Source organism: Nipponia nippon, unplaced genomic scaffold (genome assembly GCF_047370975.1).
Source record: "Nipponia nippon isolate SJK-2023a ecotype South Korea unplaced genomic scaffold, ASM4737097v1 scaffold_30, whole genome shotgun sequence".
Lineage (NCBI taxonomy): Eukaryota > Metazoa > Chordata > Aves > Pelecaniformes > Threskiornithidae > Nipponia > Nipponia nippon.
In genome coordinates, this window is record NW_028262348.1 from 561,572 (window position 1) to 583,454 (window position 21,883).

A 21,883-nucleotide genomic window follows, 5' to 3' on the forward strand; every position below is an offset into this window, starting at 1 on the left:
GTTCCTTCTTTTTCCAGAAGGTCCTCTCCAGCCCCCTTTTTCCATGCAGAGGAAACTGATGTTTGTGTATTAGGGCATAAATTCTTCTGTGCCTTTTCCTTATTCGCAGGGCTGACAAACTGTAGTGTTCATCTTCACAGAAGCAACTTGGTGCATAGTGGAAAACTTTGAACGATCTTAAGCTGGTATCTAATCTCATTGATTAAAGACAGGAGTTCATGAATTAACGTGGGGAAAAAAATAAAAGCACAGTTACAGTGCCATTGAAATTACTTGCGTGAGACGAGTTTACAGAAATATGGGTAATATTTGGTTGTACTTGAGGAAAAATACGTGTAGTTCCTTAACGTCATTTTCATCATCTGCCTTCAGACAACTAGGTAACTTAAGGCAGTCTTCAACTGCAGATGACTTTTTCATTGATATTTGTGGTATTGTAGGTTCAGGTGCTACAAAAAGAACTTGCAGCATCCACTTCTGAAGATACTCATCCATACAAAGAAGAGCTGGAAACAGCCTTGGAACAGTGTTTTTATTGTTTATATGGTTTCCCTAGCAAAAAAAGCAAAGCAAGGTACCTAGAAGAACATTCAGTACAGCAGGTAAGATATGTATTATTTAATGTCAGTGGAATATCCTGAAGTCATGAAAGATAATACCCTTGTTTGGTTTTAATGCACCTTAATGTATTTTGGAGAAAGATTACTTTTATTTCCTTGTAAAATTTTTATATTTTACATACTGTAGAAAATAAACTCATTTAAAAAAATATGGAAGCCTTTATGAATATAGAGGGTCAGCTATTTGAAATGGAATGCTAGTATAGTCTTATTCACAGTAGTCTGCCATGTTGAAACTATTGACAAATCGATTTTATTGAGCCATGACTTTCCTGTTTTCAACAGAGAAGAAGTTGGAGTTTGAGGAAAATTAGAGAGAAAAAAAGTCAGCTTGAGAGAAGAAAACTTTAGCAGCCAGCCTTGCAGTTTATGAATGTGAAAAATGTCACTGTTAAAAATTATGCAAGTAAATTATATTATAGCTTATTTTGAAATCTATAATGGTAAATATCTGGTAGCTGTTTGAGAAATGTGTGAAATTCAGTTGAGTTTGGGAGATGAACAACTATGGAGTGCCTTGGGAAGAGGGTTATAGTATTAAGGAAGGGACAGAAAAACCAGATCAGCAGTCCTCTGCCTTGAAACGTCATTGATTTTTTTCAAAAACCTCAGATGATTTTTGCATTTACCAAATGCAAGTGATCATAGAATTATAAATGAAAAACAGTTTCATACAAGCAAAACAATTGTCTGGCTCCTTTGAACAGACCTTTTTAAATACACAAATACTGTTATGTTATTACTCATTGAATATTTGTGAATTCTGTCTCTTAAACTTACCTGTTAGAAAATTAAGATAATGAGAAAATGAGAAGAACTAAGAAAAAGGGAAGTATAAGGAGATTACCTTCTGCTCCCCCCCCCCCGCCCCCAAAACAAAAAATATGTTACATTTAGGCAATTCTGGATGAAAAAGTTCTTATTGAAATCATTGACAAACTTATTTTTTTCTCCTCCGTATCTTACTTACCGTACTTCCATATTATCTCAGGATGTTTGTGATTGATTCTCGCTTATAAACAACTTTTCTGAACAACTCTCCTAAGCAAGTAGAATGACTGTTTTTCAGTGACGTACACTAGGTTGCAGCCCAATACTCAGTCTTTTAAATCAGCGAGCAGTATGCTATATTTGTGAGCAGCATAAATTAATGGCCCCTTTAGTTGTTCTGTTCTTGGGAGATTTAATTTGTTTCCTGCTAGAGTAATATGTATATTCTTACGAACTAGAAAAGCCATAGAAACTCATCGTTAGTAGACTTTTGAATTTTGAAATTTGAGATAATTTTTTCCCCGTCCTATCTACCTCCCTCCTCAGGTTGATCTAACGTGGGAAGATGCTTTGTTCATGTTTGAATATTTTAAGCCTAAAACTCTTCCGGAATTTGACAGTTACAAAACCAGTACTGTGTCTGCCGATTTGGCCAACCTTTTGAAGAAGACTGCCACAATTGTTCCTCGGACAGACAAGCCTATGCTGAGCCTAGATACTGTATCTGCCTATATTGAAGGAACATGCAGCAAGGTATAACTAATTGCTTTAAAAAAAAATTGAAAGGAGTAAAAATTACTGTTGTTATTTTTATGTTGACTTTGAGACAGTTAGGGGAATGATTTATTCCATGATGTTGGAGTTCCCCAGGTAATTGCATTTAAAGGAAACAACAGTGACACCACCAAAGCTTTTAGTCTTGGAACGGCAAGAGGCAATATTGATTAATCTGGAGTTGGTATGAGAGGCTCATTAGTGTTTGTAAATGCTCTGTGTATCTGTGGAATGCTTTCACTGTCTTCATATTCAATACCTTCATATTCTGTGATGAAAAGCCTACTTTCACCACAAGGAAGAAGCAAGTGTGCAGCTCACTTAATATGACCATTTTATTTAATATGAACCTTTGTTGGTTTTTTTCAGGCACCATCTCTTCCGGATGGCGCAGACTATTCTCCGCCAGTGGTGACTGAGTTGTACTATCTTCTGGCAGACTATCATTTCAAGAATAAAGAACAGTCCAAGGCCATTAAATTCTACATGCATGACATTTGTATTTGTCCAAACAGGTCAGTATTATTGACTCCTGCTGCACATCATTCATTCTTCTCACTTCTTTCAGTACTGAAAAGCAGACAACACGATATTTATTTTAGTTTCAGGGGTTTAAAAAAAAAACCAACTAAAAAAACCTGCCTGCACTCCATTATCATAGGTCAATTGTATAATTAGGGGCATCTCTGAAACAACCCAACAAACAAAACAAACGCCAAAACCTAGTGTTAAATATTCGATTGTTTTGAAATCAAAACGAAAAAAATGGAAGGGGGGCGTGGGGGAAGCAAAACTAAAATCAAGAATAACTGGGAAGGGCAAGAACCGAATCAATTTCTCTTTTGCACCTTCTGTTCTTTGTTTTGGCATGTTCATCCATGACAAGGAATGAGAGATGTCACTGTTTAGTAGCATAGCTATAGCACAAATATCATTCTTTAGTGGATTAATTGTTTTGGCTGACCTCTTTCTAAAAGTATTGATCTTGCTGCTAGAGAACTACTCAGAGAATACAAGCTTAAGTAAAGCATTTAAGTGATATTTAAACTAAACTATTTAAACACCTTGTTTCTTGATAATTTAAAACTTACTGAAATACCACCAAGATTAAGCTCTCCCATCTTAAAAATAAAGCATGTTTTGAATAACAGTCTTCTAAAATGAAATTAAATAATCTTTAAATTTACTGATTAAATATAAGGTTTGCATATTAGATGTTAGCTATCATTTTAATTCTCCTTGAAGTTGATAGAGCAGGGTCAGTGACAAAAACCCCAGTTTGATAGATTTGAGACAAGAAACCTATTTCTAAATCCAATCACGTAACAGAGACAAAAGGGAAGGTGAAGGCACAGAGCAATTTTACATGTGAAATCTACAGAGGAAATAGCTGGAGTTTAATGTTATTGAATCTTCTAGTCTGGGAACTGTGACTAGCAGATTGCTAAAACTTGTTTGAAGCCTGATCAAGAAATTACCCCTCCTCGTTCTTCTGTAGTTTTGATACTTTAAAACCTAAATTCATAAATAAATGAGTGAAATGCATTTTTACTTTAATGCGTGCCGTTTTGTTGCTCAGAAGATGCTTTATGTGGTAGCATAGTATTTTTACCCCAGTCATATGAGATGTTACTTCTTCCAATGTCTGTATCACAGTTCCCCTTCCATTTCCCTTGGAATCTGACTATTGAGGTCACTTGACCCAGAAATGGGTTTTCAGCTGAAATCGGCAAGAAATTACCAGCAAAAATGTGACAACGTTATGATTATTCCTTTGGTGTTAGAATCATGGCAAAATTGAAAAATTCCTGAGCTGTTGACCCCAGATGTTAATGTGAGATTATGGAACACAGAAACCACTCTTCAGACTGTATTGTCGATGATCTAATAAACACAGGACGAGGCCCTGAACAGCCCCCTCAGTAAGCAATCCTTGTTGTTCATCAGAGTGTTCCTACGGGAACGCCTTTTGGGTTTTGTGACTTCTATGTTGGAAAAAGATGATGATGGTAAAGACCATTCACGGTTCAGTTCAACAATACAAAATATCATAATGGCTGTCTGCTGGCCTACAGAAATACAGGGGACAGTGTTTGGACAGGACAGCGTGGTTACTGAGAAACAAAATCAATGGGAGTGCTGCCATTAGAAGTATAGATATGCTATTTTTGCATGGCAAATAAACCTTGTTCTTTCATCTGTTTTTCATGTGTGACAATTACTGGGGACAGTGCTTTATTAGGCAACCACTTCTAATAAAACGAGTGTGATTTAGGCTATACAGCCTCTGTTCCTCTGTGAGGGGAGGAGGAGATGCAGAAATCTGTTTTCAGAGAGCATACGATGAAAGGATGAGAAAGTTGCGGATGTAACAAAACGAACCCGTCTGTGCCTTTCAGCGTAATGTTTGGAGGGGAAGTTGTTCATGTGTTACGTTCTTGCCTGCATAGGTTTGATTCCTGGGCTGGCATGGCTCTGGCTCGAGCAAGTCGTATTCAGGACAAGTTGAACTCTAATGAATTGAAAAGCGATGGCCCAATCTGGAAGCACTCTACTCCCGTCTTGAATTGCTTCAAGCGAGCCCTAGAGATCGACAGCTCTAATCTCTCCTTGTGGATAGAATACGGCACCATTTCCTACGCCCTCCATTCTTTTGCATCCCGACAACTTAAGCAGTGGAAATCAGAACTCCCCCCTGAAGTTGTGAAGCAGGTGGGATCTAACTGAAAGCAGTATGAAATTTTAAATTGTTTAAATTATCTTTTCTAACTTAGTAACTTGTAAAATGTTTACATGCCGTATACCACATATTAGACTGTATGGTTACTTGGTGATATTGGAAATTCTAATATTCATTCATATAATCTGCTGGTGTCAAGCAATATTTAAAGGTGGGGTTTTTTTTTCCTTTCTTTTTCTTGTGTAAAATTAGTTTGAGCCTGATCTTTGAATTATCTTTCAAAGGTGACACAATTATTGTAACCTTCTGGAAAGGGGAATTATATTTACCTTACCTTTCTGGAAATGTCATACAATGTTTCCAGGGAAAGGTGAACTGTATACATATTTAAATAGCGAAAAGATCAGGAATTACTCTATCTGTGTCCATATGTCATCTCTTGTATCTAAAGACATCCTCCCCCTTTTCTATGTTTTTGGGCTGGTTGCTTAAACAAAAGATCAAAATGAGGAGATTGATAAAATTTTCATAGAAGAAGTTGTTATAAATTCATTAGCTCTTTAAGCGTGACGATGACGAAAAAGTCAGAGTTATTATGAAGTTTATTGCTAAGCCAAAATGACTTCAAGAACTATAACATAGCCTTTCCTTTCCTAGATATTTTGTAAGGAGAAAAAAATATTAAGGTTTTTATGTATAAGAAACACATTCCTGGAAAGATATATCCCTGGAAGGGAGGTATAACTGTAAGTACTTCCTGACAGTGACAAGAGTTGCCAGGGGACATGTTTTGTCTGTCTTTTTGGACCAGTAAACTCTATTTCTGATTTAACTAGTCTGACTTACAGGAGTATTACGTAGTCCACAGCTGGAAGCAGAATGAAAAAAAGTGCTGCTCCTGAGTGTCTGCTGTAATTTGTAAAAACTTTAGTGTTTGAACTGTAGAGAACGGTATTGGGAGCATCCTGTGTTTCCAGGAGAACGTATTTACAGCAAGGTGATGGGTCTTGCGTCGGAGCCGCCTGTAGAACCGTATTGCCATTGCATTTCCCACAGACACTTACACAGCGTTTGACCCTCTAAGAAGAAAGACGATGTAAGCATGCATGTTAAAGGAGAACAAATGGTTTATTAAATAGTATGTTTGAAATGACAGCTAACAACAGAGTTATCGTTCTGAGGGTTATTACATCCAACAGCTCCAAAACTTAACTACTCAGAAAATGAAGTTATTACATTTTATGGCTTTGATCTATCAAAAGTTTGCTCTTATTGTCTTGCGGCCTCTTGGCTACGAGGGACTTGCTGAAGAATTCCAGGGATAATGCTGGAGTTATTTTGTATTATCAGGTAAAAGGTACAATACAGAGCAGACATCTTAAGTTGTGGATTAAATCAGAATGTTTATTTAGGACTACTTGAATCTTCCTTTTTTCAAGTGAATATATTAAAATGGCATAATTTACTAAGAACAGCGCTATTATAATAAAAGATAAATTGGAACAATATTGTCTCCCTTCCAGGGATATATCTTTTTAGGAATGTGTTTCTCATACACAAAAACCTTAACATTTTTTTCTCCTTACAAAATATTTGGGAAAGGAAAGGCTACGTTCTAGTTCTTGAAGTGCAACAAGTGCTTAGGGTACCGTTTATAGCCCAACAATTTAAATTTATAAACTCCTTTTTCAAAGAGAGAAAATCACTGTAATGCATCTTTTGACCTAGCTTTTTATGTGAATTTATTGGCGGCTAACCTTAATTTATGCTGCTCGTTTTAATTTCTTTGGGGTGGGGGGGGGGGGGAGAGTATTCTTGCCGTATTCAGCTTAAAACTAGATGCGTTGCAAGCAAGACAAGCTACATTTCTTCAGAAAGGATAGTGGTCCATGGTGGCTCTAGCAGACTTCAGTTGCAGAACAAAACAAATAACTTTTTTTTCTTTGAAGAGTTAAGATAATTACAGCTCTGAAAAAGTGGTAAAATCACTTTTTGCAGACATGTATATTGGTTTGTTATTTTTCAGATTTATATGTGTATTCTTACACTTCTGTCTTACTGTTTTGTTCTGGTTATTTGTATCAGCAGTTACTGGAATGAACAAAAGCCCATCCGTAAGCACGTTTTGTGGGCCGTCAGGATGTATTTGATCACTTGGATATGTTCTGTGTCCTTTAGGTTGAAAATCTTTTACATGATGTACCTCGTTTATGCACTTTTATATGCAAGAGTGTATTTTTAGACTTTTTCATCCCAGCCACAGTGAATTCATGTGTTCTCAACACTTCATTCGATCACAGATGGAAGAGCGTCGAGACAGTATGTTGGAGACAGCCAAATTGTGTTTTACGTCAGCATCTCGCTGTGAGGGAGATGGCGATGAAGAGGAGTGGCTTATTCACTACATGCTGGGAAAGATTGCGGAGAAGCAGAACCAGCCTCCCGTTGTCTATCTGCTTCATTACAAACAGGCAGGTCATTACCTGCATGAGGAGGCCGCCCGATACCCAAAGAAGATTCACTACCATAATCCCCCAGAACTTGCCATGGAAGCGTTGGAGGTAAAAGAAAGTTAAATGCGTAGGCTTGACAACCTTGTTCTTTACAGATAATGGAATACCAGTTATTATTAGTTCATGTTATTAGGCATATGTACATGGTGCTCTGCATCTGGGAACATTTACAAGACTAACTTGGAGAATAAAATGGAGCCTGTTATTCAGGCTGGTTTTGATTTAAAGACAGTTTTATGTATACGGTCTCAGTATTGGACAGACAGGCAGAAGTTCCACTTCTGGATTTTGCTGCACACAATTCATTAGTCAGTTTTTATGAAAATCAAACGTGGATAGGTTTCACGAGCATCTCATACCTATGAAGGCATAAGGTCATGCGTGAGTTGGAATTGTAGTCATAACGCCTTGCTTTCACTGTGTTGTCTGGTAAAAATAGTGGATCTAGAACATACCCAGTGGTGACTTGCTTCCAAGGAGACCAGGTCTGCTTTCATTGTTGTATTCCGTAGGCTGCAGTTATAAAATCTTTACAGTGTTCAGATCTTGTAATTTACAAGCAACTTTCAAAGGCGGGAAAAGTCCCGTTCAGGTCAGTTTAGCTAACAGATAACTGTCTTTACTAACTCCTGCAGCTTCCACAAAGAAGAGACTATTTGTAATAGGTTGCAGAGCTATGAATCCTCTACTGAGCAAATGGACTTTGGTGTTTTCTAGGTATACTTTCGACTTCATGCTTCTATTTTGAAACTTGTGGGGAAACCAGACTCTGGAATAGATGCAGAGATACTAGTTAGTTTCATGAAAGAAGCTTCTGAGGGACCATTTGCCAGGGGTGAGGAGAAGAACACCCCAAAAGTTGCAGAAAAGTGAGTGCTGATTTCCAGGAGTATCCTCTGACAGCATACTTACAAACTACTGTGTAGTAAACCATTAAAATGAAGCTGAATGAAATATAAACAAAACAAAGTGATTAGAATTAATTCTAATGTTTGCAGTTTTCAAGTATCGTGAGCAGTAAGGTTATACACTACTCTGAGATCTTCTCAATAACTGGCACAGTGTAGATGGGAAGGGAACAAAATAGAACAATTCTGATCTCATGATCCATTTTGAAGCCGCTGTTTTTATTTGTTAATAAAAGTATTTTTTTTATCAACTGTTAACAAACACAGAAGCAAATGGCCTTTATTTTAAAGGATAAGAGACTTTCGTCCTCATAACTCGTCTCATAAACAACTACAAAATAAAGAATGTTTTACTGTTGAGCAGTGACAAGGGAGGAATGTAACCTGTACTAAAAATCCATCATTTAGAATTTGTTAGTAACATTTGATTACTGTATCAGAAATGTCGTAAGAACACGTAGCCTCCTTTTGTTCTTTGTATATCTCCCTAGTATGTCTACACTTTTTTTTTTTTTTTTTTTTCTTGCCCCTCCCAGGGAAAAAGCTTGCATGATTGATGAAGACTCTCACTCTTCAGCCGGAACAGTGCCAGGCCCTGGGACTTCCCTCCCCTCGTCCTCCGGTCCAGGTCTGACATCCCCACCTTACACAGCCACTCCAGTTGACCACGATTACGTCAAATGTAAAAAACCCCGTCAGCAGGCAACGCCGGACGGTACAGTCCCTGTTCTCAATACTGGCAGCACAGGGAGGTGCTCTAATCATGGGGGGTTTGACCAGGAATGATCAAACTGCTCATTTCAAGGAGGGTGATGGGTCTGTGGTAACACGGGCAATATTGAAGCTCATTAGCTTTATAAATTCAGTGCTTTAAATAGAATCAATGTACAGTCGGAGTTTTAAATACAAAATTCAAAGTTGTCACCTGTCACCATTGGCACCTGTCAGTCAAAATGGGAATGTCGATGGGAGGAGTATGTAGCTGACTGAATTCTCAGTGATTTATTTTATTTATTTATTTATTTATTTTTCCTCCTCCAGAGCTAAATGTCTGTCTGAGCTTATTGGGAAAGACGTGGGTTCAGCCTTTAGAAGACTGGACGCTGTTTCAGTGCCAGTGCTGTGTGAAATGACCAGGTGAAAATTTGAACTGTGGCTGAAACAAGACAAATTGTTAAAAAGGCAAAACAAAACAGTATTATCCTTTTTTGAAGGAGGCAGGTGGCAACTATTTTGAATATATTGTGTATCAGCACGAAGTGATTTGCATGACAGTCCAGTAGACTTCATCTTTCAAGTTTTCTTCATCATTTACAATGGTTCGTTAGCAGCTCATCTCTATAGAATATAAAGTGATATAATAAATAATTGGCTTATAAGTGTAGAAAGTAGGGTGGTATCACAGTGTTATTGAAGATTTTGCAATATACATATATTGTAGAAATTAAGTTACTGTTTAAGTAACCTGACATTATTATTTGGCTAGGAATTTTATTCTGATTCTACTCTTCTGGCCATTCGTTTATCCATCTGGATCTACGAGTATCAGCACTCAAGGAGGAGTAAAATATCTGCAATGTATAGCTTAGTGTTGGTAGAATGTGGCAGGCCCCACAGAAATGCTCTGCTTGATACTAATTTATTTCTGGAGGGTGGGCTGCTTCCTATCATCATTTTCTGAAGAACAGTAATTTGTAAATAACTTTTGAAACCGACAGAAGATCCTTCATCTCTTTCTCTAAATTGAATAGAGCAATGTTCATGTTATTCATGCTTACATTTCAATCAGAAGTAATTCATTGGACTCTCTTGATACCCTATGTAGTGTGTTAGTGCGAATGGGTTATGTAGTGATCAGGCTCTTGTATTAGCCTTTTGATGTCTTTTGACACAGCAAACACATAAGGGGGCAAGTATTTAAATATTTCCTAAATAATATTCCCTGTGAGAAGCAGTTCTGCCTAAGACTACGTCTGCTTGGGTCCTGAAGGCTGTCGAGGTGTTCCCAGGAGATACAGAAGTTAGATAAATATTCCAATATGTGTCATTAGTACATTCACTCCAAGTAAGGTATTATGGACTGTGGCATGCTAATTGCCTGATGGGAGCAAGGCTGGCTGCTTAGCAAAGCCCAAAGGTGCAAGCTAAGGAACGCCTACCTCTGCCAGGGCTGAAGCAGCAGTTCGTGGGTCTGCTAGCTTAGCCTAGCTAGGACTAAGCTTTGCTGCTGTCAAAGCAATTCCAAATGTCAGCTGCTGAAAGAAGCGGAGTTAGGGTGATTTTTAGGAAGTCTGTGTGTAACCATGACAAGTAGAATTGCAAAGTACTGCATCATTCATAATGTTTTGTAACTTGCTGGCACAACTAAGCTCTGGATACAGCATATTGAAGAGCCCCAGGAAACTGAAATATTTGCCTTGGGGCTGTTACAGATGGAAGGAGAGCTAACAGGCTGAGCAATGCTCAGAAGTCTCCCACTTTTATGTTATTACATATACTGTGCTCCTCTGCATGTATTTGCATTTTACTTGTATTAAAATATATACTTTTGAAGTAAAATGCTCTTGACATCTTACACACAATCACATCACTGAAGAAAACCGGTGCCTGCATTTCCATTGTACCATTCCTAAAAATAGCAAGGAAATATCCATCATTTGACTATTCTTTAGGTTTTGTGGTTGTTTTTTTTTTACTATTCTGACAGCAAACGAAACTGTCTATGTTGTTGTTCACTGGATTGATAATTCGGCCTAAATTCAGCCTAGATATTTATTCTTTCTGAGGCTCGACAATATTCTTATTTACTCTTACTCTTGTATCGATATTATTGATCATATATGACATAAAATAAGGGCATTATACAGAGTCTTACGTACAAAGTTCTCTTCATATGTTACCACAAGCAAACATGCTAGTTAGGATCCCCGTCACTGCTGACCCGCGAGACCTCTTTTGCTCATTTTTGTGTGCTGTACTTCAAGAAAACATGTCCCGTGGGGAAAGAGAAGGAATTGGGATCGTTTGTCTAGCGAGGAGAAGGCTGAGGGGAGACGTGACAGCAGTGTAACCTAAGTAGTGCCGAAGGCTCTACAAAGAGTTAGAGGCACAAAACCAGGATTTCCATGTCCATGGGAGACTGAACAGGCTATATTAGATTTAAATTGCATTTTCAATCTGGACATTAGAAAAAGTAGTGTTAGAGTAGTATTAGGAAATACTATTTAGCAAAAAAAAAGTGAAGCACTGTAATATGTTCCTGGGGATAGTATAACCCTGCAACACTTTAGCGCTGGAAGTCTTTAAAAAGTGGCAATACAGCCATCTGCCAGGGATGATGGAGATGTATTTTATCCTGATGGAAAAAGGAATGGACTAGATGAACTCTTGCAGTTCCTTCTGAGCCCTGTTCTTTCCTGTTAATTTTATGTTGTTTGTGGGGGTTTGGGTTTGTTTCTCTGCAACCCCCCCCCCGGAGATCCGACAACGTGCCTTCTAGTGCAGCAAATTATCGCGTTACAAGCAGGAGAGAATCACTGTACAGCCAGACATCTTTTCTTGAAAATATTGGGACTCTGATCTTCAAGCATTCACCTGTAGATTACAGGTAAAGTTGTGAGGGCAGGCTTAGTTGGGATACGTTATATTTAAATGTGTCATTATAGTTCTGTAGCTCTCCAGCACATTTTGCTGGTGGAAAAAGACGACCAGGATGACATGCAGAAATCACGGTTAAAGTTGAGAGCATTGAAAAGCTTTATATCCAGTGAATGCTGATGATATTAGTTTTAAGTCATATATTTAATGGAAATGGGAGAAAGGAACCAGTAAATACAGCTTGTAAAGTAACTAAGCTTCTCTTTCCTCCTGGCAGCTGCTAGCATATATCTCCTTCAAGGAGACAGAAGTATTGCTGAGTGGCAGCTGTTACTTGCTGGCTGACTGGCTGCTGTCATGTGTGCAAAACAGGCAACTTCCCTCCTCTTTTCTTGTCCTTCCATTCAGCAACATCTTTTCCTTCCTTCTGTTAATCCTGTCTTTCCTGTCATCGCCCCTGTCTGGTGCTGTTTTATAACCCTCCAAAATGAAAACTTGCGTTTGACAGTAGAAGTCTGAGGTTTAGACTCTCTTTAGTTTCCAAGAGCAAAGTACGAAACAAGAAAAAACAGGAACTCAGCAAGGATCAAGACAATCATAACCTGGGAATTCACCGTATTTACATAGCTAAATGGCCAGTGGTATATACCGCAACAGACGTGCTCACTGTCCTCCTTTATACAGGCTGGATGTACGTAGTCATTAAAGAGCAATCGCAGTACAGAGTTCAGGGAGTTTAAATTTACCTAAATTTTGTGCTAAGCGTTGAAGTTAGTTCAGAAAGCAGTAAAAGTATTAAAATTAAAAAAAAAAAAAAAATCTGAATAAGAAATCTGTTTCCCAAAAAGTGGGCTGGGAGGTTGTTGTGAGGTCTTTTTTGCTGTAATATGCCTTTGTTGTGTTGATATTCAATTCCATGTTACTGTGGTGGTATGCAGATGATGTATTCAGTATCCATTGCTATGTCTTATTGTTTAAGTCTTCATCCATGTCATGTAGTATGTTACGTGTAGTTAGATGTAATTGTCCTTTTTTGTGGTTGTCTTTGCCTAATTGCTTTTGCAACCAATATTGCCCGTGCTGCCTCTAACCTTTATACAAATCTCTGTTCCCCAGGCATTCTCTTCCTGCTTTTACCTGTCACGGCTTGCTTTTAATGATTGGCAAAACCTGCATGATAAACTCACTGGGAAAGGCTACTTGCTTCATGCTGTGGGAGAAGTCTCACTTCGTAGTTTGTTGGTCTGTAATTCTGCAAATGTTATGAAGATGCACAGTTTTTTGTAAATGGGGGTTCTCGACATCCTGATGAGACAAAGGTGATCTCTGAGAAGCTTTTTGCACCAGGTTGTCACTCATGCCAAACTAAACAAGCTTCTAAGATGGAGCGGATATTTCGGTGCATAAAAAGCACGTCCACATTGCATTTTGGGACATTAAAATCTTACCCTTCAAAATTCCCTCTCTTCTGCAGTTTAAAATGAAAGCTTTCGGTCTGCAGTACGTACCCTTTTCTGGCGCACGGTACTGGCTGTTCATGGGGACTGCATACTGGACTATATGAATAATGGATCAGGTTCAGTTTATTGCAGTATGCTCCATTTTTACCTTTCCCCAATTTAACCTCTCTCTGATCAGTAAAAGTATCACGCTGACATTTAGTGTGAGATTATGTAAAAAGGATTTGACTCAATAAATGGAACATGGATGAGATGCTCTGTTGCTCTGCACTTGAAGACAGAAGAACAGCAATACAGGACTGCAAGTTACCAAAACACTGAATCAGTGTTCAGTGCAGGCAGGCAAAATACAGACTCTCATCTTTGACTCATGTTATAAGAGAACTCCCTTTAAACATTCAGGGGACTTGCTGTCCTCAAGAAATGAATCTGCTCCCATGCAAATCTCTGCAATTCTTTTGTTTTTAATAATGTGCAAGTGCCTTTTGATACAGAGCTGAATGTTGTCTTCCGTTATGGGTGGAATCTGTCTCAAGAACGAGCGTTGTGTGATACGTCATGTTTCTGACTACAGACCCATAAAGAAAAATGCTCATAGATACAAGAGAATAGAGGAGATACGGTGCCAGGCAGGCAGGACAAAGAGAGAGAGTCTGTACATCCACAGCCTGTGAACAATCCACCTTTATTGCGTGAGACACGATTATTTTTTTTAATAATATATAGTTAGTTATTCATAAGCTCTGAACTGTGCAGCAGGATTTTTCTTTGCTGTAAACTGAGTTAGCATATGTAGATAGCTCTTTAGAAAAGCCTTCTGTGCCACTTGTTTCTGATTTTTGCCTTGTAGCTTATTGTTCATCACATTTCAGATGGCTGAAAAAGATATTATTCAGAAAAAGTGAGCTATACCTTGTTGGCTCTCTGAGCCTGTTACCTACCCCCACATGCAGGTGTTTCAGAGGTCTTCTCCCTCCTCCTTTTAATTTCCAAGAAGTTTCAAAGGATGGGGGGCAGACAACAGGATTACTGAGCTGCACAGTAATTAATTGAGAAAGGCGGAATACCTCATTCATACTGGCACCATGAAGCTGTACTTAGCTCCCCTGAGAATAAGTTATGTCAGCTCGTACCACGAGAGATGTTACCTGGTCGGCATGCTTGGCATTGGGAGGGTATGTCTGCTGGTTCAGGGCGCTGACGGCACGTCGCTGTCTCCTCTCCTCCCTCCTGCAGCCCTCTGACGGGACGCAGGTTGGGTAACAAGGCTTACGGCGCGTGGTCCACAGGGCTTACGGTGCCTATGGGAGAACGCGGGCACAGGGTAGTGGCCAGTGAAGTACTGAGCCTTTTTTCCTGTTGCATTTTTAAATTAAGTACTCATTTAGATTCCCCAAAGCGTAACACAGCTTTTTACTGTTAATCGGTAGGCATGCAGGTGTTGTGCCTGAATGCTAATGGAGCAAAGTGACAAAGGCCTTTTCTGGTGTGGAGAATAGCGTGGAGTAGGGAAGCGTGGAAGTAAAGCCAGTAAACCTGTTGCATTCAGGATAAGATTAATCTTAAAGTGCTCTTAGCATAGAATTAAGTCAAATAGACTACAGATATTTTTCTAATATCTAAGACAGATGTATTTCAGTAATGATAGCCACTTAGCTATCCAAGTGACTGGCAGGATCTCACTGCGGTGCAGTACAGATGAACATACAAGTTCTTTTTTGCCAATGACATCCTTCCAATAGCAATGAATATTTTTTTCCTAATCTCCTGGAAAGTTAACAAGATTCTTCCTTTTGACCTTTTCACATCTTCTGTCCAGAGCTGCTCTTTTTCACCTGTTGACAGAGTAGGTGACAGTCTGACATAGAAGTCGCTGAAATATCACAAGTTGAATACATTATGAGGAATGAGTTTAAAAAAAAAAAAAAAAAGTTTCTCTCAAGTGCCATTTCCTTCATCTTTAGAAATAAACATGAAATACGTAACTTTATATCAAATAGAGATTTCAGTTTGTCAGGTTGTTTGAAATCTTCCTAAAACTTAGGAGTGATGCAACAAAGTAATGAAACAAAATATAATAATATCAAAGAGAGAATCTGGTATCAGGACATATTTTTAACAGGAATTTTGTTGCAGTTGTTTTTGCACAATTTAGTAGACCTTCTTCCCTATACTCTTCATTTCCACTACAGATAATCCTTTTGGGACGTTAATACCCAGTTGTATTTTTATCTTAGCTTTTGAAATAATAGGAAACTTCACAGAAAGGGACCTCAAAAGAATATTTAGTCCTTGATTTATCATTTGCTTATAACTGCGGGATCACTTTAGCTTTTTGGAAAAGCTTGTCTTACTGCTATCGCCAGATGGGGGAACTAAGAAAATACCTTAGGTAAACAAAATATTAAAACCCGTAATTTTTTATCTCATAAATTACACCGAGTTGCATTAAATTGTCTTTAATTATAGCAGAAATTATTAAAAAGCACTGATGTTCTCCTTGGATTTGCATCTTTCAAAAGGACAGGTATCAACAGCAGTTGGGGATTTGGAATTAATTCTCATGTCTCTCAGACCGCAGTGGTCTTTGGCACGTAGGCTGAGTAACACTGATGAGTGTCCCAACTACAGTTAACTCATCAGATGAAGGAAAAGCCTTATAACACAATGAATGTAAAAATGGATGTTGTGTGTCTCTCTAGGATATATACAAGATGTATTTGTGAGTGAGCCTAGAAGAGCATAGTACTTTCATGTATGAAAAATACGTAGGTTTTTTTTTTTAAAAGCAGAGCTAGGATGTGACTTGGTGCAACGGCCATGAGTTCTGCATTACATAGTGCAGCATTTTGGTATGGACAGAGTTTTTTTATTATATTGCATCCTGGGTAACCTAACAAATGATAGCTATTTGTCTACCTGTCCTTAGAAACCTTCAGCAATTCCATAGGTTGTCTATGCGATTTTTAAACTGTATGTAACAGTTAAACTAGAGATTAGTAAGAAAAAAAAAAAAGCCATTTTCTTGCTGCAATTAAAACCTATTGCCTCTTGCTCTGTACTTAGTGAATATGAAGAGCAATTATTGTATTTTTATTTTGGTTAATTGTATGTATTTGGAAATTCTCCCTCATCTTTTTGAAGATAAATAAGTCCAATTCTCCCAATGTTTTTCTTAGATGCCATCTCATTAATGTCTCATCAATTTTTCTCCTCTCCTCTGAATTCATTCTAGTTGTTCAGTGTATTTTTTTAAAATGCGGGTCCCAAATACAGACACCATAATCAAGCTTAATTTTCATTAGTGCTCAGTAGAACAGGAAGACTCTTATGTATTCTTTCTGTGAAGTTACTGATTATACATTCAAGTGTGATAGTTTGCTGAATTGCCTTTACAATAGCATGCCATTTTGGCCATTTCTGGTTTGAGACTCACTAATTCTTTACAGGCACATGTGAACATACACACACATTTTCTACAACTGATCTTGTTATCTTATAGGTGCTTATAGACGAATTTATTTATTTATGCTCAAATAGTTCTGTGGAAAATGAAGCCTGGCTGGCTAATAGCTTTGACCTTTTATCCTTTGCAAAGATAGGTACTACACTTTGTTTTCCATTCCCTGGAACTTTACCCATCCTCTGTGACTTCTGAGAAATTAATACTAATAATTGGTGGCTGCTGCTAATTTCTGAAATACTCCGGTGTGTTTTCGTCAGGCCCACTTAGTTTGAAAGCATCTACTGCATTCAAGAAGTATCTAAAATAAAAGGAAGTTGTCTCGATAGTAGTCTCCCTCTGTTTTTCAGTGATTAAGGAGCCCAATGCTAATATCATTAAGATTATTTTTTTATATAGTTAACGTATTGAAAGGAGAACAAACATGCATACCTGGACCTACACTCCTTTTAGTAGAAATTTCAAATCAAAACAGCCAGCTAATTGTAAGAAGGTATTTACATTGGTTCCCCATAGGGAAAAGCTTCCCTGTCGTGCATACATTTGCAATACAACATGCTAAATCATTGTCTGTCTTGGCACGCGGAGAAGTCAGTGCAATTTCCTAGGGATCCGATATCACTCTTGCAGATTGGTCTAGCAGTTCTTGATTTACATTCTAATGCTTCATCTGTCATAGCCCGCACATCAGAACTGACCCCCAGGCTTACGGCAACATTTGGAAATTTGCCATTTTTTCTTTCTTCCCTAGATGAGTAATTCAGCCTCTTTGCCACAGATGCAGAAACTTCCTTTAAGAAATATCAAGGGAGCTACTGTAAATGTTTTTCCTGATGCCAACTGAGAGTTCAATGGTATCCATTTGTACCACAGAAGGTTATTAAAGCTTTATAAATGAGTCATTTAGAGCTTGACTGACCTCTTTCAGAATCCTTCTCTTCCCATTCTTTATAATTATATTCTTTCTGTATAAAACTTGTCATCATTAACCAACTATATAACTTCCAATTAGGAAGAAAATACTGTTCCCCCATGCTTTTTCAAGATACATTTTTATTAAGATCTGTTCACTGAAAGGGAAGGTTTTCTTTGTGTGGTAGTGAAAGGCCTACGGAGTGCATCAAATTTGGTTTAAATGTATTGGAATCCGAAGAAGCAGAACCTGATCTGCAAGCTGAAGGTCTGCAGAGGGATTTATCTTGATAAAATAAATTCATAGGAGGCCCTTAGGTCTCTCCCGAACAAGTGCAATTTGGGTGGAACAGAAGAAATTCAATTAAATTATCAGCTCATCTCAAAGCAAGGACTTTGGCTTTTTTAATTTTCTTTCTTGATCTTATCAAGAAAATTAATGAATAAGAATGCAGTGGAACTACCTAGACAATGGATGTAACATGCATATTGGTTAAGCTATTCCTGTACCTTAAGCGGAAACTGGAAACCAGTATTTTGGGCTACAGGTTTAGAGAGAATTGCCTGTATGGAATTTTGTGTTGGGCACTGAATTACGTTGGCACAGTGTTACAGGAAGATGCCAGTTTCCTATCTCAGTGGGAATATGCCTGCATCTTTCCGTTGGAGATACGGAACGGCGTTTTTTAGGCATGCAGGGTTGCCTCTGATAACCCTCGAGGTAGAAGAGCTTGGGGTATATCAGGCAGGTTTCAGGCATGGGTGGAAGGTTTTTACTTGCCTGGTTGTTCTCAGGTGTGAATTTTAGCCCCCATGATAACGTCCCGGTCCCGTCCAGCTTCTCCTGTGCTGCAACAGCTATCAGCAGATCAACGACTGAGTGGTGGCTGTAATGTAGTCAGCAGCCAACGTACACGGCTCCGCTCTGTCAAGGCAAAGCCACTTCTCCTATTCTTCTGTCTACTGCCTTGAAGTCCAAGAGTTTTCCTGTCTATCTTAGGCCTAGTTCTTTGATGGATTGTTTATTTGCTGTATCAAATCACCTTTCAGAACATTTGGTGAACAGCATCTAACACCTGCAGGATAGATGGCATCAGTGATCACTCCCGTAAGTCTCTGCACTCTAATGGTACTGACTTTTCTGTCTTTCACAAGTAATTTCTACCAGTATTGTTGTTCATGGTTTTCTCTTGTCAGTTGAGCTTTGCTTGTGTCAGACTCAGAATTATACTGGGTGCTTCTCAAGGTAAATGGCACAGTTACATGGGAAATTGTATAGGACCGTACTAGCTGAAATATTGCATCCTCATCCTGCTTTTCAAACTTGAGCATCATTGCTTTTGAATCAAATTCCAGGATTATATCCTAGGAGGAAATGTGGTGGGGCAGGGAGTGCTCCGCTACATTAGCGTTAAATAATACCTAGTGAAAGAGGACTGGGGTTTTAATTTCGTAGCACAAAGAGGTGAGATGAAAACGATAAGTTGAAGTAGACAAAAGAAAATAAATACCTTTTAGACAACAGAATTGGTGGTTGTTAAGGACCCTGTATTGCACTTGTAAGAGGTTTGCAGAGCGGCTGCACTTTTATGTTGCCGTTACCGAGATGCAAGTAACAGCTTGATGAGTACGAAATGGTGCATTCCTCCTTTATCTCTTTTGCAGAGAGGAGTCAGGATAGCACTGCAGCGGTGCTGTCTGACTCCAGTTCCACACAGGATATGTTTAACGAGCCTGCCAGTTCTCAAGACAGCCTGAGGAAGACTTACACAGAGAAGAGGATTTCTGCTACCTGTGCTGATACACTGATGCCCAGCAAAGAGGCCCTGGGATCTACAGAGGAAAAGAGTATGCCCGATTTAATAGATAATGTCAGCTGGTGTATTCTCATTAGAGTGTTTCTTCTGGCGTGCAGAAGCACTCAAATATGCTGCACTGTGACTGGGAATTTTAACTAGGCATTATTGCTGCATGTGTGTGTGTGTAGCTTAAAATTGGAACTGTGCTTTGCTTATGTGGCCATCATCCCAATTTGTACTACCTGTTAAACCTTACAAAGAAAAAAATAATGATAAACTGCTGTCTGTGGCCGCCCTTTGACTGGCTTGCCTTCTTTTAGGTTACTATTTACTCTTTCTTCAATGTTTCAAATCTCTAAATAATTTAAGGAGTAGTTATTTGAAGATAATCTCAAACAAAACGTTTTTTCTTTTCCCCAGGTATAGATGCCCTTTTTGTTCTGGCCCAGTAGCAGCTTGATATTCAGTACATAGAAGAGCACAAGTAGTGGAATTAGATGTTTTCTTCCATTGGATACTTTATTTCAGTGGAGAAGTGGAATTGCTCCCTACCGAACTTTTCCATATATAATAGTACTAAGTGTTCTGTATTGCACTGGAAAAATTGTTTCAAAATCCATTGGCTGGAATTTCCCTTTGTCTGATGTTTGTACAGTTGCATGTGGCAGTAGATAGAGAGGCTGGACTTCAGAAGGGAAAGAAAACAAGACCAATGTATAAATTTTGCCCGCCTTTCCGGGTTGTGGAACCGGAATGTTGGATGTTATTGACGTTTATTAGAACAAATGTTGTATTTTTCCATAGAGCTATCTGTAGAGTAAAATTATAATGGATACAGAGATTGTCCAAGCAAATGTTGAAAAAGTTCTGTTCTGGAAAACGTGTTTGGCTCAAAGTTCAGCCTTACCAGAGAAAAAGTTAAGGAGCAGCTTCATACTTGATGATGAAGTATACTTTAGTATATCTCTACCCTGCTAGGAGATAAAATCTAATGTAAAAGGCTCTTTATCCTAGCAAAGACACAGTAAACTTCCATGACTAAAAATCAAAGCTAAAAAATTAATCTGCATGTACCCTGCATGTCTTCTGCAATAACGACTTCCTAACAGGAAAGGTGGAAGCTCCCACTGTCAGAGATGTTTTCTGAAGTGAGATTTGGTATCCTTCAAGAAAAGATGGGTCAATTGAACCATGAGTTGCCAAGTTAATTGCAAAAATATTTGGATGGAACTGTAGGTCCTACGTTATCCAGAAGGTCAGGTTAGCTGCTGCTAATCATTCTGTCCAAGCCTAAATTGTATTCTGGAATTGTGTTCTTCTAGGTAGATTGTTAAGAATAATACGTTGCACTTGGCAGGATGGCTTTAATTTGCTCTTCCTTCTTCCTTTCTTTGCAATAGAATTTTACTGAATTTGCACTTCTATTTTGTCGTGTCCCCCTCTCCCCCCATCTTCCAACAGTATATAAAATCCTGCATTGTGTAAGGTGTGCTGCATTCTTACTATTGCTCAGGGAAAAACCCAAATGGAGAGATCAGTGTGCGGCTCTGTTAATGAGCTGAAGATTACTTATTCATTAAACATCAGGAATAGTCATCTTTTTTTCAGGAACCACTCCGTAATTCTGACTATGCTTTAATGAGGAAAAGGATTACCATTTGTTGTATTTAACTTTTGCCACTTTGTATATTTCATTTGCCATTTTGTAATTTTCATTGTCACTTCTGTCTTCTCTTCATGTTCCAGTTGCAGGAAAGTCAGAAGAGCTGCTGGAGAGCTCAGAATCTTACCATCCTGCTGAGCCTGCTGGCCAAAAAATTCTGGTGGATCCTCAGTCTGCTTCTGGCAATCCCATCAAAGCTGCAATCCCCCCAGCCTCGCAGTGGGACTGCAAAAAGAAAGCTGAACCTTGCGGAGATGCAGCTGAATTTCCTCATGGCCTTCCAGCAGACCTCGAGGAGCAGCGGAAGTTCCTGACAGAGCAGTGTATTGCCTCCTTCTGTTTGTGTCTCAGCCGCTTTCCCCAGCACTACAAGAGCCTCTACAGACTGGCGTACCTGTACACGTACAGCAAAACTCACAAGGTGAGCCGACCACTGATACAGCAGCTGACTAGCTGTGGTTATTGCCCCAGTAAACAAACTGTTTTGTCATTTGTACTAATTCAGAAGTCTCAGTGTTAAAATACAGCAGATAAGTTTGTTTAATGCAGTTTGGATTGGAACTGCGCTTTGGGAAGTCTTCAGCTCCTAGATTGTCTGATTCATGTGTGTGAGGCCAGTTGAGTTTAAAACTTCTTATTTTACTACTGAACTAAGTAATTTTCTGTCATTCAGCAGAGAATTACCTTTTAGATATGTCACGTAAATTAAGATGTTCTCATAAA

The 21,883-nt window shown here is 38.6% G+C and overlaps 1 protein-coding gene across 9 annotated transcripts in view; it reads left to right on the forward strand.

Annotated features, from left to right (window-relative positions):
- Window positions 1–21,883, forward strand: part of CABIN1 (calcineurin binding protein 1) — a 121,796-nt gene that overhangs the window by 24,451 nt on the left and 75,462 nt on the right. For 7 of the 9 annotated variants that reach the window (XM_087768712.1, XM_087768705.1, XM_087768711.1 and 4 more), the window contains 9 exons: window positions 441–602; window positions 1,938–2,144; window positions 2,535–2,680; window positions 4,616–4,877; window positions 7,146–7,406; window positions 8,076–8,227; window positions 8,803–8,981; window positions 19,364–19,546; window positions 21,244–21,581. In XM_087768712.1, the coding sequence (XP_087624838.1) occupies window positions 441–602; window positions 1,938–2,144; window positions 2,535–2,680; window positions 4,616–4,877; window positions 7,146–7,406; window positions 8,076–8,227; window positions 8,803–8,981; window positions 19,364–19,546; window positions 21,244–21,581 (1,890 nt within the window). The remainder of the gene's footprint in view (window positions 1–440; window positions 603–1,937; window positions 2,145–2,534; window positions 2,681–4,615; window positions 4,878–7,145; window positions 7,407–8,075; window positions 8,228–8,802; window positions 8,982–19,363; window positions 19,547–21,243; window positions 21,582–21,883) is intronic. The other 2 variants (XM_087768709.1, XM_087768714.1) reach the window with 1 other exon arrangement.